Source organism: the organism of the source record quoted next, unplaced genomic scaffold (genome assembly GCF_019419815.1).
Source record: "Pyrus x bretschneideri cultivar Hongxiangsu unplaced genomic scaffold, Pyrus_bretschneideri_v1 Contig59, whole genome shotgun sequence".
Taxonomy (NCBI): Eukaryota; Viridiplantae; Streptophyta; class Magnoliopsida; order Rosales; family Rosaceae; genus Pyrus; species Pyrus x bretschneideri.
In genome coordinates, this window is record NW_025999797.1 from 25,850 (window position 1) to 47,507 (window position 21,658).

Here is a 21,658-nt window from a genome sequence, read left to right on the forward strand (position 1 = left end):
TCAGCTTACTTCTAAGTCCATGTAAAGTTCATCCTTCCATCAATATGAGATTCATTCTCAACATTTCAAAGCTTCAAACTTTTCATACGCAAAATGAGTGATGGTGAGACCCACTTTCAACCTATTACCATCTACTATTTCCTTATCACGTTACCGTTTTAATGAAAAAGCACTTGTATCATTGGATGATAAAAGTAGTGAAGACATATCATATTATTTCAAATATTTTATTTTAATGCGCAAATGTGGTTTGGTCTCTTTAACTTTTTATTATTTTTTCTTTCTCTACCCAATTGCTATTCTCTATGAGATTTGAAATACTGAACACTTCTTGTAATTAGATATAAATTAAGTGCTACTAACATGGTTCTAAAAAATGTTAGACACTAGTCGGGTGGCGAGCTGGGGCCTAGTACCTAGGAGGACTAGGCAAATTTCGATTTATAATATAACTATATAATTACTTATTTTATGTATATAATACGATAGTCTAAGGAAAAAGGCCATTATTTAAATAATTCATATAACATTTATATGTAACATATATAGATATATATATATATATTTATTTATATCCCCACCTTTTTAAAAGATAGCAAGACCATGCAGTGGGTGGTTTCAAAATTAAAAACCGGGTTCCACTCCACCTCTCTCACATTCCCCAAGGTGCAGCCCAGATCAATACCACATTTTGACCCATTGGAAAGTGAAAATAACATTTCCATTAAACCCTTTCGTTTCTTCTTCTTCATTAGCCCTTTCAGCAACTCAAACTAAATCTGCAAGACTGCAACTCGCGCCGCCGAGGCTCTCTCTTTATTTGTACTCTCTCTTCCCTCATCTGCTCATAGACGACAAGCTTCAAAAGCTCGCCGAGACTTTGCATCTAAGTATGACATCGGAAGTTGCAGATTTGTTGCGAGAGTTGCAACGAGTTTGGGATTTGCAACCGCCTTGACTGCCGCCTAGCACCGCCTAGAACGCCTAACAAGCACCTAGGAGGCCTCCCCGCCTTAAGTGAACGTTTTGGTCGCAATCGAGTTGGGGATCCATTGTCCAACACCTAGGTTGCCACCTGGACCGATTTTTAGAACACTGGTTACTAGACTAAACGGTCTAATAAGTACTCTTCTTGATTTTGTGGACACGGAAACAAACTCAACAAATGAAATTTACTAATTAACATTCATGAACTCATTAGCAGTAGTTTATGTATAATTAATTAAGGGTCATTTTGGTTCCGATAAGCACAACTCTTAGATTAAAACCTTATTGTTTTTTCAGTTTTTTATTAGTCCTTTGACTTTGTACATCTCAACTTTTTTTCTTTTGGATATGCGATATTATCTACACTAATGGACTAGCAATAATGTAGTTCAAATTCGTCTTTGACGAGAACCGAACCTAAGACCTCTCGCTTATAAGTGAAGAAAAATACCACTAGATCGTAGTACTAAGTGGATGTACACCTCAACTTTTTAGTATTACTATATTTCCATGTCATATTTTTCATTTCAAAATTTCTCTAATAAACAACATTTAAGGGATTGAAATCCAACAATTTATGTAATTCAAATCACAATAATTATTTTGTTAAAAAAAAAAATCACAATAACTATGAAATCAAGCAATTAAATCTATAGAAAACTTCATCCTAATCCTTGGTTGTCACATCCCAGCCCGGAGCGGATCACTTCCCGAGCCCATTCCACCACCGTAGCACGATATTGTCCGCTTTGGGCTTACCATTCCCTCACGGTTTTGTTTTTGGGAACTCACGAGCAACTTCCCAGTGGGTCACCCATCATGGGATTGCTCTAACCCCCTTCTCGCTTAACTTCGGAGTTCCCATAGAACCCGAAGCCAGTGAGCTCCCAAAAGACCTCGTACTAGGTAGGGATGAGAATATACATATAAGGATCACTCCCCTGGGCGATGTGGGATGTCACAATCCACCCCCCTTAAGGGCCCGACGTCCTCGTCAACACACCACGATCAGGGTTAGGCTCTGAGACCAAATTGTCACATTCCGTCCCAGGCCGGGATATGACATTGGTAAAGATGACTTTTAGACGAAAACCATGAGTAAGATCAAAGTATAATTTTAGTCTCTTGATACATTAATAATCTCATTTATTAATTACATTTTGATTTTTTAATAATTTTTTTTTCTCCCTAATTTTAATGTATTAATTTTTTTTCATTTCATTTATCGTAATATATTTTGTTGTAAACATTTAGATAAAATAATTTTTGTTATACATTAAATTCATTATAATACATTTCGGTGTATTCATTTAGGTACACACATTTCGATACAAACATTTGGGTACATTAATTCAATATAATACATTTTGATACTAACATTCCGGTGCATACATTTCGGTACATAATTTAGGTACATTAGTTTAATATAATACATTTCGGTGCGTATATTTCAGTATATATATTTTGGTACTAACATTTAAATATATTATTTCAATATAATACATTTCGGTACTAACATTTAGGTACATTAATTGAGTCTTTCAAATTTGAAGAATGTTAAATAAAATTAATAAATTAAAAAAAAACTATTTTTTGTCAAAAAATAAATTAAAATTTGTATGTTAATAAATTTAAATATTTAATGAGAGACATTAAATAAAATGCATATTAATTATTTTAAATTAAGGACACATCAAATGACTATAATCAATATGTAATCTAACACCAGATTTATTTTAAATTCAATATTCTTAAATGATTAAAGTTAAAAAACCCCTTAAATCTAAAACAAATTGTGAAATTTTAAAAATCCCGACGGTTATGTGATCATGATTTGCAATAAAGATTCGTGCAAATTTATTTGTGCAGTGATGAGGGAAATAATGTATCCCATTAAATTTATTATGGACACATGCAAAAGCAACGTACTCATGAACTTGACAAGTTAAAAAAGAGCAAATGACATAAAAAACAAGAATTAGGATTATCTCCCCTCATTTTCCTATCATATTTTCTTCCCTCCTCTTACATTTTGTATATTATATTTATCTTTCTATGTTAAATTAATCTAATATATTGACGTGATTTAACCGTAATTATTTAAATAGAAGGGGCGAGAAGGGGAGGGAAAAAAAAAAGGGAAAAAATCCTCCTCCAAAAAACCATGTACGTATAAACAACACATAATACCAAATGGATACACATTGAATTTACAAGAAATTATAGCTAATTCAGTGTACCCAAATAAAAAGCATAAGAGAAAAAACCTCATGGGTAAGTGGGTAACGCAAGGAAAAGAATCTACCATTGTAGGCACGCATATGGATACATAAAACGTAAACAATTTTACCAAATTTTCTCCAAAAACATTGTACCCGTATAAATATGTAAAACAAAACTTATTTTTTGAGAAATTTTGGTAAACGAAAAAAGTCAAAGTAACTTGATCTTAAATACTAAATAATACAAGCACATTTACAATTGTTAACTTGTGATTTCTTAAATACTAAAATAATGACGCTAACAAAAGTTAAAGTAATATGAAAATGAGGATGGGAACTTAATTTTTCTATTAATTAGTTAATTGAATAATGGGCGGATTTAGTAACATATATACTGTACATCTTACCCAAGATCCCAATTCAATGAATATGTGAAGAGATTTTTGCATATAAATATAAACAACACCTCTTCTCATATGCGTCTTATTCAAAATCAACAGACACATAAAAACATGAACAGCCTCAGCGTCTTTTCCATCCTTCTGGTTGTTCTCATCTTCAGTACTATTGGTAAATGCTTCTTCATCCATTTGGTTTTATATTCTTTTCCCCACTGTACACGTTAAACGGTTACGTTACATTCTCTTGTTAGGCTGTTTAACAATATAATTAAAAATCGCTTCGACAGCATAAAGATGAATAGGCCCATGCAGTTATATTAACGAAACATATATAATTTATATTAATGTGCACGTGTGGCTTGCACTTGCAGGAGATGAGGTTGTGGCGAGGCCGTATACAGGTCGTGCTTGAGGGAGAGTAGAGCCAGGGCCGGTACTGAGTTTTTTGAAGTCCTGAGCGACATTGAAAATTACGCCCTAACATAATTTTGTATAAAATAATTATTTATCTTGGTATTCGTATGTTGTACATAGAATATTAAAGAAAATAGACCTTTTGCATATTATGATTTTTTTGACAAATGATAGGATAATTTACACTAAACTCACCAGAAATACGGTGAGGAAATTCGAAAACGAGTCCTTGAGTAACAAGCTGGACACTTTTAACTAACTGATCTACAAGCTACTTGCACGTTATGAAACCTTTGATATTAATTTTTCATATTTAAGATCTCTAATTTCTATATGTAAGCTACAAATGAAAACAACAAATTGCTACTACCAAAGGGCACATAGTAATTCAACTATGTTTTTGTTTTTCGAGCGCTCATGAAAAGTTGCGGTTCATTCCAAATATATAAAATCATAAGGGAAAAATTATACAAAGAAGTGTAGGATGATATTTTTGGATTGTCAATAATAATGCTTTGTTCAATAAAAAGATAATGAAACAGTTTATTACTTAACCATGAAAAGATTATCAACAGATACAAATTTATATTTAGACGAACTTGAACATGATTTTGCAAGTAAATTCAAACTGAAAACAACATTTAATATCCTAATTAATGTTTGTTTGCTATTTAAAGTAGACATGAAAAAAAAATGAAAAAAAGGGAAACTATCCCTTTATGTTGAGAGAGGGAATTGAACTTGGGTGGGCACAGAAACATAAACCAAATAAAACCATCCTGCCATCTGGAACATATTGCTTTTTAACATGAGCGTTTACTATATATGAAGAATAAAACAAAATCTTATACATATATGAACCAGCTTAATTTTTTTTGGTGCCCCTCGTTTTTTTGGACCCCGAACGGTCATCCTGGTGGCACTGGGCCAGGACCGCCCCTGAGTACAGCCGATGCCGAATAATTGCCACGATAAGATCTACAAAAAATTGTGTGAGGACAAATACGCCAGGGAGGTTGGTACTTACGCTAATGGTTTTTGCAGCGGCGCAGATAAAAATGCTTATATTTTCTCCTGTTAGAAATCTGGTGATTAACCATCATGAACTATGTGTAATAAGGTTTATTCAATTCAAAAACCACCTTGAGTTGGTTTAATATTATTAAGGAAGTACTTTTTCCGAATATTAATAGAAAGAAAAGAGCCACCAAATTTGCCTATATATCTTCAAATTTGTTCTTTCTTATTGTACTTGTAAGAATTATCTTGAGATGTCAATTAATTTGAGAACCAAATTACTTGAAAGTCAAGTAACTTGATCTTCAAGTTATTTAACTCACATAGTGAGTTATACTGATTGACAAGATTCGTGGATCCGAGATACTTAGTTGACTAGTTGGTACCCTAATTAAGTAGGATATTGTTCTATTATCTGCTAAATCCTATTCATAGCAAAAACATATTTTGAAAGTAGAAGGCTCTTATGCATATGCTGATTCCTCTTATTTAAATAAGTTAATTGTAATTTGGTTTATTAACGACCTCAGCGACTAGGCCTTACACCTCCACATGCTGGTCCATCCAAATGGACCGACCCGAGTCTCAGATAAGAGGGTTGATTCGAGCCTCAGACTGAGAGGGTAGACCTGAGACTCATACCAGAAGGGTGCCCCTCCAAACATAATGGTTGGCCCAAACCTGCTGGGTTGAGCCAGTCGACAAGCTGCTATATGCACAAAATACGTTTCCAGCTTCTTGAGGAGTCTCAAATTTTCTAAATATCTTCAGCATGCTAAATCTTTATACTTTACCTAATGTTTTTGCAGCTATTAACCAACTCGTGATGAAAAATAAAACCGAAACATTGTTAATGATGATGCAAAACCTTTTTGAGTATTAAAATGCGCAAGAATTGAAGGTTTCGTTTCCATTTCTGAATATATTGAAACAAAGGTAAAAGGAGATTAAAAAACATCTCCAAGACTCAATCCATACAAAACTACCCATCATACCGAAACACAACTCAAACTACTACATCTAAAAATGGAAACTTAAAACATAACATTATCTGTCTTAATCAGCTCAAAGACACAAACATCTCCCACCTTCAAAGTATGATGCTTTACAAACTGAACCCAACATTATCTGTCTCTCAATCCATACAAAGCCACCACATTTGCCTATATATTACGAATTCGGAAACTTACTAGGCAGCTCAATTTCAGGATGCTCGCTATGTTGCTCCTCTTGAGCTGCAGGCTCGTGAACATTCATCGATGTTTCAGATTCAATATCGATTACTTGAGTTTTTATGTCACAAGTGACTTGACTAGTTATAGTTCCACTCGCTGAGCCTAAGTGATGGCCATCTACATTCTGCTTTCCTTGAATTGCATTACAATGTACCTTTTTCGAGGGGATAGTTATGTTTATAAAATGCCGTAGTACCATTATAAACTCCTTATTGCAGCAATTTCTTCCATATATGTCAACATATACTTTTGAATTTCCAGCACATTGAAAAACTAGAAATTCACAAAGTTTTAAACCATTGTATACAAATTCCTTCCAACCCTTTCGGAAAAAGAACCCACCAACACTCCAAGTTCCAGCCAGGGTCCGAAGAAGGGACTGCAGAGGTTCCTTTCCATCAAAATGCATGCAAAACCCTGGCGGGATTTTCTGTAACGTAAGAAAAAACTACACAAAGAGCTACCGTAAATATTGATTCATGTACAGATTTAAATAATTCAATACCTTAACCACGCAGACCTGGGTTTAACCACCATCCTTTGCACTCTAAGTTTGAATCCCTTTCTCTTGTGGTTTAAATGAATTTAGTGTAATTATCCTATCGTTGTCAAAAAAGAAAAAAAGAAAAAAAAAAGCCTTAAGCAGTCTACAGATTTTTGGGATTAAGAACCAATTAGATTACAATAAACAGAAAACATGAAATTCAGGGAGACTAGATTGGACAAGTTAAATAGAATTTGTTAGTGTTTGATATTTTGGTATTTTGATTTATGGAAGAATTTGAAAAAGAGTGGAGGAATGTCCTTTATTAGATTTCGTGGAAGAATGTAAGTGAATGACACAGAATTTCAGTAGTTGTTCATTCCACTCCAATGAGCATATGAGCTCAGTAACGATACAAAAGGAAAGAGGGTTCTCTCTCTTACACACACCAATCTCAGCCTTAAAATTCATCATCCCATAAAACTAAGATAAGTGGCAGAGCTATGACTCTTGGACCACAAATACAAAATGTGAACCTCATTCATCCGAACTCAGATCCTCTCTAGATTTAATGATCTTAAACCTAAGGATCAAATGATCCAGACCGTTGAAATTTGATCCAACGGTCACAATTATTATAACTTTTAGGAGGCCATCTATTTGTAGCTGTTGGATCAAATTTCAACAGTCCGGATCATTTGATCCTAAGGCTCAGGATCATTAGATCTAGAGAGCATGTGAGTTCCATTCATCTACATGTCTTACAAGATTACGTGACAAAATAACAACAAAAACATACATACCATTCAAATTTCTTGAACACTAAAAAATTAGCAGAATCATTTACACTTCAACAGAATTACTCAGGTAATAATAAAACCATTGTCATATATATATAACAAAGGTCGACTGTTTGGGGAAGGTCGAACCGAGAGGCCTTGGCCTATGTGAAGGATCGGATAATGCCAAAAATTCAAGGATGAAAGCAATCTTTCCTCTCCTAAGCGGGCATGAAGGTCTTAATTAAAGCAGTAGCATAGGCTATCCCAATATACCTAATAAATGTGTTTTGTTTTCCTAATACTCATGATTTTCTGTGACGTTGACGCAACCCTTGCTAGATTCTAGTAGGGCCAAAAGGAGGGTGAACACCTAATTCATTTGGTGAGTTGGGAGACGCTGGGTATTTCTAAAACAGAGAGCGAAATAAGTTTTCGATACTTAAGCGAGTTCAACTTAGCACTGTTGGCAAAGCAGTGTTGGAGGCTTATTCATGAGCCCACCTTTCATTGGGCCCAAGTGATGAAGGCACGCTATTTCCCAAAGACTTCTTTCTTCGATGCCAAGCGTGGTGGTACAACCTCATGGGCCTGGTCCATTCTCTTGGCTCGAAGAGATTTGATCACCAACGGGGCCCATTGGCAAATCATGAACGGGGAGAACACACATTTGTGGGTGGACCGTTGGATTCCTTCGTTTGAACGGGGGCACCCCATCCTTTTGAATGGGGCTATTGCTAATCGAAGTCAGACTGTTTCCTCAATAATCAACCACCCTTCTTACAGCTAGATCATGGCGGATCGGTTAGTTTGGACGAATGATCGAAGGGGGAAATATTTGGTCAAAGCGGGTTATCACTGGCTGCATTCGGGGTTGCGTAAAGGAAAAACCAAACGACCTTCTTAGTCATCAGTGATTGATTCCTTGATTTGGAGCCATATCTGGAAAATGGATGCCCCTTTAAGATTAAACACTTTATGTGGCGGGTGTTACGCCAAGCGTTAGCCACGAAGGTAGACCTTTTCAAACAAAGGTGTTCTTCGTCTCTGTTATGCACTATTTGTGGTAACCAGGAGGAATCTATTAAGCATGTTCTCCTTTTTTGCCGCTAGGTTATCGGGTTGACAAAGGTACCATTACTACTTTCTATGAATGGATTGATAGGTTTATGAAGGTGGATAATGGATCCTTCCAAGATAGGTCTTGTCCTTTAACTCTTTTTGCCTTCACTTGTTGGCACATATAGAAGGCTCAGTGCAATGTGATCTTCAACAACACAAAGTCATCAGCCGTCTAGTCTCTCCATGTCATATCATATGCCACAAACTCCTATTTTGAGGCCATTGCTTGAAGGGCTGATGTGGTTGACCCAGTCCAACAGGTGAGCAAAGCTGATCCTAGGTAGTCTCCATCGGCCCCTCACGTGGTGAAGATTAATATGGATGCAAGCTGGATGGTTGGTCACCCAGCAACTTACATTGGTATTATGGCCCGTGATTGTATAGGGAGGTGCTTGGCTGTGCGGAGGCAAGAGATTCGAGATCCGAATGCTATTACAACCGAGGCACTGGGAGTTTTGGAGGCGGGGACACTGGCTTTGCAGCGTGGTATATCCAAACATAGTGGTGGAATCTGATTCTCTGGAGGTGATTTCGTGTCTGAATGGGAATTTTGAAAACTGCAGTTGGGAAGCTTTGCCTTCTCTCTGTCGCCTCCATGATCTTGAAAAAGCTTTCCATGCTTGCGTCTGGTCTTGGTTCCGAGATCAGCCAATGAAGCAGCAGATTATATTGCTACACATAAAGGTGCGGAGATAAGCAACTCTGTTTGGGTTGAAGGACCCACATCATCGTTAGTTGGTATTCTGAACAAGGATGGACTACCGTGTCCCCCTTGCTAGGTTGCTTAAGTAGGAATCAAGGGGATGACCTTGGCCTGAGCGCTGGGTCTCTATCTTCTCTCCTTACTTTCTCGAGATTATGTTTCTTTTGTTAGCCTATTATCGCCTTTGATTTGTCTCTTTTTGGCTTCGGTCCTAGTAATGAATTATCCAGTTTCTCCAAAAAAAAAAGGAAAAAAAGGAGGTAAATTTCAAGTTTCCTTTCTAGTTAGAACATGGGCCTTTCTTTACATAAAGTCATCTACAAGAACCTTGAAAAAGGAGGGTTTTTCTTCTTCTTGTTCCCATCACGATTTTCTCTTGATACTATTTTTATCTTTCCTTTTTTCTTCTCTTGTGAATTCTTTTTAGAAAAAACGTACTCTCACGAGGATAGGTGTAGCTGTGTCCCATAGAGTAACTTTCTTCTGTCAATTTCCTCCAAAAAACACAAACACCCATTTTTCAATTATCTTTTTCGACTACATGAAGTACATGAGATATTTTATCCTAGTCTACACTAAAGGGAATGAGGAGGTAGTGACTCTAAAGAAGAAGACTCTAACCAACATAACAATTTATTGCTTTCACTTTTTTTTATCAATTATCTTTTTTAAAAGTAAACTGTTGTTTTCTTCCCCAGTGATTCTAGAGAAACCACATTTTACAGACCATATGAATCATCACTCTAATAGGTTGAATCCGCCAATACGAATAGGCCTCACTTTTAGCAGAGAGATTCACATATAGTCTACACAATGTGGTCTCCATGGTACTTTCCTCCCCGTAATGAAAATTATTTATATACAAATAGGTCCCACATTTATTTAAAAAAGAAAACTTTAACGAAAAGCTCCTGATACTGTTCATTTTAACGAAAAATCACATTTGTACATTAAAAAGTCAATCATGGTATCGTTAAAACTCAAAGTTTTCAAACCGTTTTTATTAGTTTTCCTTTTAAAAAATGGTTCACATGTAGTCTATAAAATATTAAAATGTGGTCTTCATGGTATTTTCCTTTCACTAAATGAAAATTGACCATGAGTTGTTTTCATACAAATAGACCCCACTTTTATTACAAGAATAATACATGTAGTTTACAAAATGTGATCGGTATGGTCCTTTCTCTCCAAATGAAAATTAAGGACCTAACCCTTTTAAAAATAATTTTATAAATGTGAATGAACAAAATTGATTGCTAGATGAGAAACTGTTAGAATAGGAGTCTGATTTTCCGGAAGTGGCCATTTACCACAGTGATGGAAAAGTATTGAGCCCTTGCATGACAATATGGATTCGAACACTATCGATGACCAATCTAACATCTAATTTAACAAAACCTATCGTTTGATAAGAAAAAAAAAAAAAACGGAGTCTGATTTTTCTCTAATCCTACCCAATCCAACTTAATTATTTTTGCTCAATAAGATTAGTTTGGATGCAAAATCTTGAAACCCCAATTTAGTTGGACTGATGTCTAATAGCTATCAAAAACCCAAAAACAAAACTAACTTACATTAAATTAGAGCTTATTTGCACGAACAAAAAACAGAAAAATTGCACCTTCGAATGGAGAAATAATTCAATAATGCCCACCCATATTTGTCCATTTTTTCTACCTAGTATTGATTTTTCATCTTTAGGACATGATTTAGTTGATGAGATGTTTGAAGAGCAAACAACTTGGCAGGACACAATCTATCTAACATGAAGAGTGGCAGTATGTCCCCTTCTGTTCAATGAAACACATAAGGATATCGAAATTAAGTGGTTGATATGGTACATTACTGTTCTTTTAGACGAGCCAGTGGACAGGTGGTAAAATAACAACAAAAGACAAAATATACATATAGTAAACTGGCCTTGTAATACTTATGCTTGGCCTTCGTTTGCAGGAGGCATTTCATCAGAAGAAGCTTCATATATTATACTTCTATCTTGATTTCGTACCTCAAATTGATCCTCCGCTGCAGTTTGTCTTCCATAAAACTAAAAGAATAAACAATAAGACATGTCTGTGTTATGCAGAGGGCAGACATAATGGAGCAGAAATTCACTGCATAACAGATTGCTTACCTGGTGACAAGGTAGGACTCACAGCTCCTATCTTGCGGTGAAGAACAACTTCAAACAAAAACTCAATCTTGTTAATCAAGACAAAGACACATATATCACCAATTTCTAAACCATTGTCTTTCACAAATAGACTCCAACCGCTAAGGAATCTGCAGTGTCCAGCTACATCAAATCCAACTTTAACAGGCCAAATTCTCCCATCAGAAACCCGAAGGGTAGCATCAGAAGGCCTCTCAGTGAGATGTGCCTTGACAAACATACCTGGCAAAGCCTGAAAAAAGAAAAGCAGGAAAGAGTCGAAAGACAAACAAATTTACACAGAATATGTATGATTTTACGTTTCTCTGTACATGTACAAAATTATAAATAGTGAGTTTATTTTGATGGCCTAGTAGGGTTACTCCATAGAAAGCTTACCAGATAACCATAATGGGTATATGAGAACCGCAGTGGAACCTTGAAAAAAGGGTTTCGATATTCAAAACCATTGCCTCTCTGAAGAGTAACAGCATTCTCAGTTCTTGTAGCCCTTCGATGCATCGATAATTCATATTCTCTATCATTAGTTACTTCATCTTTGATTTGAATATTGGCATGAGTCGCACGACTAGTCCCAGTTCCATGAGCCAAGCCCTTTCGGCTTTGGTTATCTACATTCTGCTTTCCATGATTTCTTGGTGTCTTTCTGTGAACTGCATTGCCATGTGCCTCCTCATGAGGTCTGTCCCTCTTCCTAATAACCGCCACAAACTCCTTTTTGCATCCATTTCTTCCATATATGTCAACATAGAATCCCAATTTTTCATAATATCGAAAAACTAGGAACTCACAAAGCTGGAAACCATTGTCCTGCACAAATTCCTTCCAACCCTTTTGGAAAAAGAACCTGTCATTACGTTTTTCCAGACTAACAGGCCAAGTTCCACCTGGGGTCTGAAGATGGGTCTCTTGAGGTACCTTTCCATCAAAATGCACGAGAAAAGCCAGCGGGATTTGCTGTAACGAAAGTGATCAGGATGCACATAGAAATTAATCCTATGATCCAACTGGCAACATATAATTTACATCAAGATCAGCATACATAGCAAACTTATTTTCAGCCAACGAAAATTAAAAACAAAAGGCAAATAGTTAGAGCATCCCCAATGAGGGGCTCTATATGGGGCTGGAAAGGTGAATCAAAGGGACATAACTAAACAAGGGCATGCAGGAGACAGGGTGTGCGGAAATAATTTCCTAAAATCTACGCAGGGATCTATGGTAGATATGGGATGCCATGTACATATTTTATCACAAATAAGGAGAAATTTATGCCCCGATCCTTTGCGGTTGCTTGGTATCCTTCTTGAATCCAATTTTTTTTTATTTTGAAACTAATGAGTATTAAGTAATTTAGCTACATTCGTCATGTTTGAAAACAAAAAATAGGATCCAAGAAGGATTCCAAACAGACCTTAATTATTTTACAGATTCAATCGAAGTTATGATTTTTTTTCCACTGCGCAGGATGAAATTAGAAGAGGATTAAGACCACTTGGCTAATAATTAGACTCCATAACATGAAACTTGAGTGCTGTAAATACTGTTTACTCAAAGCTATTAGGTTCGAATCGTGGGAACTCCAAAGATTATCCACTGTGATATAACAAAGCAATTTTTTTTTCTGTTGACTTCCGGTAAATAATTAAAGGAATTTTCTTTTCTGTTTTTATTTTATGTAAAGTGTAAAGAGAGAGTAGATAATAGGAGGGCGCTGCTGGACTTACCAACTGGGTGGAGAAGTCATCTACAAGAACCTTGAAAAAGGTGGGTGCTCTTACTGCATTTGATCTTGCCATCATCATTTTCTTCTTCCTCTTCAGCGTTTCTCTTCTGAACGGAGAAATGGTCAAAGACTCAGAACTGTCCTTGGTTTGGTGTGTGTTGAGCATTTCAAGGAATCTGTGTTTATGTATACTTTCCGCGTAATGCTACGGTGACAAAATTTTAAATTAAATTTATAAATAAAATGATGTGTCATAAATAAAATATAAATACATAAATTGACACTTCAATTATAATTTAATCATCAACATCAACATTATTCGATTTGTAAAATTAATTTAAAAATTCGATATCCCTAACATTAATCATAACTTTATGAATACTTTGTTAACTTTTTCTTTTCCGAGAGGTGGACACTTGTTTACCTAGCATTATCTCTTGCGATATGATGCACGTCTTACGGCGCAAGATTTTTCTTAAAACATCATGTGATTGATAGCAGCATTATGAAATGTGGTTAGTGTTTTCTTTATGGGGATATAAATACGGAGATGTACATGTAAGTTCCCGAAGAATTACATGGACTGGTTCAAATAGTTCCAAACCACGGAACACCCTCTTAACTTGTTTGAGGCGTTCACTTACAATCCGACGGATGTGGTATACCTGTTTAAGTGATTATCTAATCAGTCAGGGATGAATTATGCCCTTGCGTGTTAAAACTATGAAGTCTTATTTCGAATTGCTAGAGTTATAGTTTATGTCGTTGACACGAATCTCACTAAGACTTCAGAAGAGCTTGAGAAAACTGCCTCGCACCTAAAGATGAAATTTGAGATGAAGGATCTCAAATAATCCTTACTCTCACAATAGAGTATTCCTATTAAGATGAACTGTTCAAAATGACAACTGAAATATAAAACACAACATATAAGATTCTAGATTGATCTTTCGAACGGGATCAGGAGTCATAACAATGGAGGGCACAACATATAAACGCAACTTAGGGGTATTTATGTTTGCACATCATTAAATTTACAGACACTTCTTCCTGTGCTCTTAATACTCAATTCAACTTGGTAGCAGTCACTCATGGTGCAATATTCAGATTCAGATTCAGTCGTCTCTTTCAGTTATTCAAGTTGCAAGTCGCAGCATTCTATCCGCTGCCGGGAAATGACAACATCAAACAAAGGTTTGGTGGTGTTAATCACAGTAAAGACACACTCATCGCCAATTGCCAAACTGTTCTCTCGGACAAATTTCTTCCAACCTCCCAGCAACCTGCATCTTCCGGTGTCGTATTGTTCGAATTTGACACGCCAAGTTCTTCCACCCGAAACCCGAAGGATGACATAACCAACAGTCCGGTTAAGGTGTTTCTTGATAAACTGGGATGGCAAACTCTGAAAAATAAAAAAAGAAAGGGGAAAAGCAGTAAAGTCAATAACAAAATTTAGGAACCAATGCGTATGATGGCCTTGGGATGACAATTGCATCTGCTAAATTCGTTATCCGCGGTATCCCCAAACGGGGTGACGGCTCTATAGAAAGCTTACCAAGTAGCATCGATATAAATATGTGCGTGTCATAACAACCTTGAGAGGAGGGTGTCGATCAGATTTGAAACCACTAGCTCTCTCAAGAGCTGTGGCATTTGCACTTGCAGCTGGAACATTAGCTTTGCCTGTTGAATTAATACAATAAGGATATTAATTACAATTTAGAGACTGAGAACATAATGGCAGAAAGCACAAGGAGGTGAAAATGGAGAACAAAATTATGTTCTCTAGTTTCACTTCCGATCTGGACAAATGTGGATCTCTGCTTTTCGTTGTCTTCTCAAACATCATTTCGTACTGCTGAGAGTTTCTAATTAGTCTGATTGATGTGGAACCACATTGAACAAGTTCGATGTTGGTTTTCGCCTTACCACGTGAACTTGGTCTGTTTTTCTTGCGAGGTCGGGGACAAGACAGTAGAGATTTCTCCCTTGTTTTTCTTGGGCAGGGTGTATGATTATCCCCGATTTCAACAGAACCAACATCCGAATAATCACCAGACTCATGATAGGAAGTATCATGGGAATCATCACTGGATTTTTCATCTTCATCAGCTTTTTCCGCTGTATTTTGTAGTGGATAGTCTATCTCTGTGCAGCTTCTCTCTAATATCCGAACCCTGAATTTTGAATTCCCTTCATACCCAAAAACCAGCAAGTGACCGTAATCCAGAGAGTAAAAACTAGAGAATTCCTGCCAACCATTCTCAAACCAGACCTCACCATCCCATTTTCGAAGTTCTATTTTCCATTCTAAGCCACTTGGAACCTTGAAAAATACTGGATTTGACATATTGTCTCCGTATTTCGTCACAAATTTCGGTGGAATTTTCTGCGCAACAGCGAAAGTTTCAGTTTTTGGTCTTTAAGTATAAAACACTCATCTTTTTCGGGCAAGAAATTAATCAACTCATCAGTACTATCTAAGCCTAACAACAGTAGAGATTAATCACCTCAATATGATCTAGGCCTAACTACAACAGAAAACATGAGAGAGAGAAAGAGAGAGAGAGAGAGAGAGAGAGAGAGGTTTACAATTTTCTTGTCTCTGGAAGTGTCATTGAGAATGATCTTGAAGAAATGAGGAACGGCAGGGGGAAATGTCGGGCGGTCATCGATTTCTCGGGGTAGAAAAGCCATAGGTGCTCCAAAGCTTATGAACAAAGTGCAGGATCTACTAGATGGAATCTGATGACGAAGTACCAAGGAAAAGGTATACAAGAGGAGGTCTGCAATTATGTAATTGGTAGTTGAAAGTAAATGATTTATTCAAAGCGGCCAGCAGCTCAACGTCATTTTCTTGATGGAATCAGTAAACTTGGTTTTTCTTTTACAAATTATGGAAGGAGTGTATGCAGTCTGGTTTCCTTAATCTGCAATGCGTACTAAAGTCACATTGTGCAGAAATGGAAATCTCAGAAGAAAGAAAAGATAAAAATGAAGGACCGCAGTGCTGGACAGGTACAAGTTTATTTCCATCAAGCATGTTGCGCATGCACGCTCGTAACATCATTTTTCTTCTATATATGGTGGAATATTTCCACTAGCATTAGTATTTTTCTTTCATTCTTATAGACCTCATTAACAAAAAAGATGTTACAACATCCAAAGTTAAATCTTTTGAACGAGCCTTTTTTAAATTAAACAACGATGTATCATGGAAAAAGTCTAATAAGTTAAGACATATGTGAACTAAACATGATATATTTAAGTAAAAAGTACATTGTCCAAATTCGTAACCTTGACCTTAAAAAGTATCCATATACAAAACAAATAATACCCGAAGAAAACAACAATTCAAACCCTTGCAGCTCAACACATATTGTCACCACGCAAGCGACTCTGCACATCGACCAACGATCACGCAAAACACCAGAATTACATTTGACACTGCCAAAGCACAAAAGTGACACTACAATATTAATAGTAAACACGTGATGTTATTTAAATACACAAAACTGACATATTTGTTGATTGACACTCTAATACATGCAAGAGTGTCCAAATAGTTTTATGCTAGTTTTACGAATACTAAACAGCAGCAATGCATATTTCATTTTGTTAGTTTGATATAGCTAATAATTACATGAAAGGTAAATTTTTGTGAACAAAAGGAGAATTCAAAAACCAATTAAAAGAAAAACACCATTACATCACGCAATTAAAGAAAGGAGTCTGAAAATGTCCTTGGCTAAGCGAAACAACAAAAAAATAGAAAGCCATAAAAACCAGTGGTACAAGGACATTTCACCAAATTGTCAAAGTTAGATATACTGAAACTTGTGACTTGTGAGGGTGTCTTCAGAAGGAACTCAATTTAGAATTTTGTCCCAGGCTCCCAAAAACTCAGGACCAGCTCTAGCTTTCGGACTCCAACTTGTTCTCTTTTTCTTGTGGAACTGCGGTGCTATTGGATATCTCCCCTCCGATTTTGGGCAGGGTAGAAAATCACCTTCTTCTATCTGAAGCACTGTTTTTTCCCCATCATCATGGGCTCGGAAAAGGACGACATCAAACAAAGGTTTAGTGTTGTTGGTATTCAACACAAAATCGCACACATCATCCAGTACCAAATTATTGTCACGCACAAATTCCAACCAACCTCTACAGAAAGTGAAATTGGATTTTCCTTTATCGTAATTCATACAACAATTAATTTGGATAAGCTTGGACGAATGCAAAAAATGCAATTAAGTCGACGCTGGACAAAACAACCTTTGGCAATTCCTCTTCTCCCTCTGCAAATTTCACCCCTGCTGGCGGAGTGGGTGTTCGGGATTTCGAAGAATTGCAAACTTTGTGGGATGTCAAAAGCTAAGTTGAGAATTGCGGCGTAGCAAAGGTGAGTGCGAGGGATTGAATCTGAGAGGTGTCTCTTTTCGCGACCAGCTGATTGCAGCCGTTCGATCCGCACAGGGCCACCCATTTGGGCTTAGGACTATTGAATTTACACAAAAGTCCTCACTAACGGGTGTTAACGGATGGTTAACGGGTTTCACGGGTTCACCCAACATGACCCGTTATTTAACGGGTGATTAACAAGTTGACCTGTTAACCACCCGACCCGTTTATCACTCACTCGAATACTAATTTTAACGGGTCGTGTCGGGTTAACGGATCGGATTGAAAATGTTAGGTCTACTATGAACACGGCATCCCAAAAAGAGAAGAAAGAGTCTTTAAGGATTGTCTGGCACCTCACATTTTTTTTGAAAATTTTATTTGAACCCATATAACTTCTCTTTACACCCAACTTAAACTTCAAATGTGAATTGTCTTTTCTACCCTATTGCATAATTACCATCAAGTATAAGATGAAATTAACAATCAAATTAAAATGTACCAAATTTGAATCTTTTGGTAGCAGATATAATTGTATTCTACAACATTTTATAAAAGAAATTATATGACAGCTAAGCAAATGTCGCTAGAGAGACAAATCTTGAATGAGTTGTAGAACATTGATTTTGTGTTTTTATATTCCAAATGGGTGTAAAGACAAATTTATATATTGAATTGAGTTTGTGAGGGTAATTTAGTTAGTAAATTTGGGTTAAAAGAGATATTGATAGTTTAATTAAAAACTAGCATATGGGCACACACAAAGTGTGTGAGAATATTTTTTTTTATTTTTGTTTTTGAAGGACAATACTTGCATTCTCCTATATAGTCAATACTTACTACAAGCAGCTACATCCCAACGGACTGCTATGCTAATTAGCTCTATTTGTATGCGAATAAAGAGGAAAATTTCTAATTCTTAAAAAGAAAGATGGATCATATGCAATGCAGGTAAATTCGTATTACATAAATACTTAGTGCAGGTACAACTTCCAAAAACAAATGCAAAGAATCAATTAACTCGCTGAAAAATCAATTCAAAGAATGTAAAGAATTAATGTTACAAATCCTTCAACTTTAATATCATGTCAGCAGGTTAGTATGACATTCATGAATGTAATACGAATGCCATGTTACTGTATCACGCTTGATAATCCATCACAGTCAATCCATTTTCTTGCAGTGTAAGTTCAAACACGAACTAATGTCATTTGCTATACAATGTGCATCATGTGCAATGCCAAGCAATCCACGGCTTGAGAACCCAGCGCTGTAAAGACCATTTTCTGATTTCCAGTGATCTGGGAACCTCTTTTGTGGTATTCCATTGTCGTTAAAGTAGCAGTTGTCATCCTTCACAAGAAAACAATGAACAACGTTATTTGGACTGTATATATCATAAAGAGTAGCAATTCTTCGGTACATGCTAAGAAAACATTAGACATAAACGCATACCTTAAGCCAATTTAGAACGCTGCTTTTGTAGCCTGTAGCAAATATGATAGCATCGTACCAATTATAGATGCCATTTTCAAATTTGATTAGATTTCCTTCTATGCTTGTTATGGAAGGCAAGACCTGATGAAATTTTTTATCGATAGTTAATTATTTTAATTGTCAACAACATAAGTAAATGTTATAAATCTGCAACATAAAGAATGAAGATATAAATTATGCATTAAAAATTATTTTACCGTTATTTCTCTGGTTTTAATCTTCTTAATGCAACCAACGTCGATAGTGGGGGATCGACCCTTAGTAGCCTTGAGATAAAAAGGTCCCTGTTTTGGCTTTTGAATTCCGTACTTGGATAAATTTCCGTACTTCAATTTGCCTAATCCTACGACAACCATGTCGACTATTGTAACTGGGAGGAGTTTTAACAAAACCATTCCAAAGAACACAATTTCCTTGCTGAGAACATGTACCTGCGATGTTTACAAAAGTTTAAATATTAATGTACCTGAAATAAGATGATCGATACAAATTTGAGTGCACATTCAAGGAGCTTAAAAAAAAGGAACAACTTTAGTTGTCCTTGTGTGGGAGAAAAAGGCAGGCAGAAGTTTTACCGGGCTACGGACAACAATGGAAGTATTAGCTCCAGAATTCGACAAATCATAAGCAATTTCCATGCCTGAATTACCAGAACCAACGACCAAAACATTTTTCCCACCATATTTCTTGCCGTTTTCATACTTGATTGAATGAATGGCCTGCCCATTGAACCCATCCAAGCCACGCACTTGAGGAATATAACCTACGCTATTTTCACCACTTGCCACCACAAGAAACTTCCCAAGATACATTTCTTGTGCACCCGAAAGCGTGTTCTCGACCTTGACACACCATTTCTCTAAATCCACATCGTAGAAAGCAGACTTCACGCTTCGGTTGCACTTAGGGTTTATGTTGAATTGGGATACATAAGTATCCAAGTATTGAACAAACAAATTCTTGGGGACGTATGTAGGTGTATCTGAAGGGAAAGGCATATAGGGAAGTTCGCAAAATTGCTTTGCTAGGTGTAGCTTCAAACGATCATATGACTTTTTCTTCCAAAGAGAAGCATAGCAATCTTCTCTTTCGAGTACCGCATTTGCAATGTTAAGGTGATTAAGACACGCTGAGGTTGCTAAGCCGGCCGGACCAGCACCGACGATGACCACCTGCACTTCCTCCATTTCTATGTTGAATTTTGGTTAGGTGGTTTTGTCAAGTGACTGAAAGATTCTTGTTTTTGTTTTTCGGAATTTGATTCTGTGTACAACATATTACACGCTCAGGAATTTAAACCCAATAGTACAACACAAAGCCAACTTAGAATTACTAATTACAGGCAGGACTACTTACTCATTTCTAACAAATTTGTTGAATCAGTTGCAGCAGTACTGCGTATGAATAATTCCTGTCGTGTTTGGAGCACTTTGATGTGGAACCATGCGAACTTCTCCTGTCAAACAGTTTCGCTTTGCAAATGCAGCCCAGCCAGCAGATATGTAGTTGAAACGAGTTACGCCAAACAACATCAAATTCACATGCCAGGTTTCATATTAGCCTATAAATGATAGGACAGCTAATTTAACAAAAATAATAGAGAAAAGAGACAAATATAGTCAAACAATAAAATCGATGAGTTTTTGTAAATTGATGATTTTTGTTGATGATTCGGAGTTATAAATTTTAGTTTATGGCATTAATACATGGTTTTAAAAATTAGTACAAGAGATGATCTTATTTTTCATTTTCGCACTAAGGCCCCAAAAGTTTCAACTTTAGTTAGGTTGGCCGTATACCTACCACCACATATTTCTGAATACTTTTACTTACCACCACATATTTTTGAATACTTTTGCTTACCACCATCAAAATCTAAACTCATTCAATGATACTAAGTAGACTGGTAAGCAAATATGTACTCATGAATTGTTTGTGAAGAATTTGTTGGCAATATCAGTACGGCTCAAATATGAATTCGAAGGGCCTTTTTTTTTTCTTTTTTTCTTTTTTTTTTTTTATAAAAAATCCAAATGCCTTTGAGTTACATGGATGTCATTATTTTGCACTTATATGTAGTAAAACTAGTACAGTTTAATGATTATATGTAGTAAAACCAGTAAAGTTTAATGATATTTCCTTAGCTAAAATTTTTGTCTGACAGAATTAAACTTATGCACCAGATTCCTAGTGTGGGACATCGATTCTTTAACGTACGTTGACATTGTTGAAAATGCATGTAATATGTCGATATGTTGTGCAGGCAGTAATTGATAATTTTATGCACGATATATTACCCATGACATATCAACAGTTTATCATATTACCCATGTAATATGTCGATACAGTTTTATTACCGGACTAACTTTTAAAACCATTATGTGATGGATTTCTAGTAAAAACTTATGAGAGAAAAGGTAAAGAACAAAAGGAATTTTCAGAGAGTGTTTTTCAGAGAGTTAGAGTGAACAAATCATAGCTGCTAATTTTATTGATT

At 36.1% G+C, this 21,658-nt stretch overlaps 3 protein-coding genes across 3 annotated transcripts; all 3 read right to left on the minus strand.

Annotated features, from left to right (window-relative positions):
* Positions 1 to 11,145: 11,145 nt before the first annotated feature.
* On the minus strand, positions 11,146 to 13,429 carry LOC103965212 (B3 domain-containing protein Os01g0723500-like). The gene is made up of 4 exons (XM_048571341.1): positions 13,265 to 13,429; positions 11,916 to 12,494; positions 11,499 to 11,769; positions 11,146 to 11,411 (listed from the first exon to the last, which is right to left on the minus strand). The coding sequence occupies exons 1-4, from the start codon at positions 13,427 to 13,429 to the stop codon at positions 11,374 to 11,376; spliced, it is 1,053 nt and encodes a 350-aa protein (XP_048427298.1). The 3' UTR covers positions 11,146 to 11,373.
* Positions 13,430 to 14,179: 750 nt separating this feature from the next.
* Positions 14,180 to 16,269, minus strand: LOC103965189 (B3 domain-containing transcription factor VRN1). Its single transcript, XM_009378202.3, has 4 exons — positions 15,859 to 16,269; positions 15,196 to 15,655; positions 14,822 to 14,949; positions 14,180 to 14,668 (listed from the first exon to the last, which is right to left on the minus strand). Exons 1-4 carry the CDS (start codon positions 15,961 to 15,963, stop codon positions 14,396 to 14,398), a joined length of 966 nt encoding a protein of 321 aa, XP_009376477.2. The 5' UTR covers positions 15,964 to 16,269; the 3' UTR covers positions 14,180 to 14,395.
* A 2,559-nt stretch (positions 16,270 to 18,828) lies between these two features.
* LOC103965215 (probable indole-3-pyruvate monooxygenase YUCCA11) lies at positions 18,829 to 20,348 on the minus strand. Its single transcript, XM_018651881.2, has 4 exons — positions 19,737 to 20,348; positions 19,359 to 19,592; positions 19,120 to 19,242; positions 18,829 to 19,017 (listed from the first exon to the last, which is right to left on the minus strand). Exons 1-4 carry the CDS (start codon positions 20,346 to 20,348, stop codon positions 18,829 to 18,831), a joined length of 1,158 nt encoding a protein of 385 aa, XP_018507397.2.
* Positions 20,349 to 21,658: the final 1,310 nt, after the last annotated feature.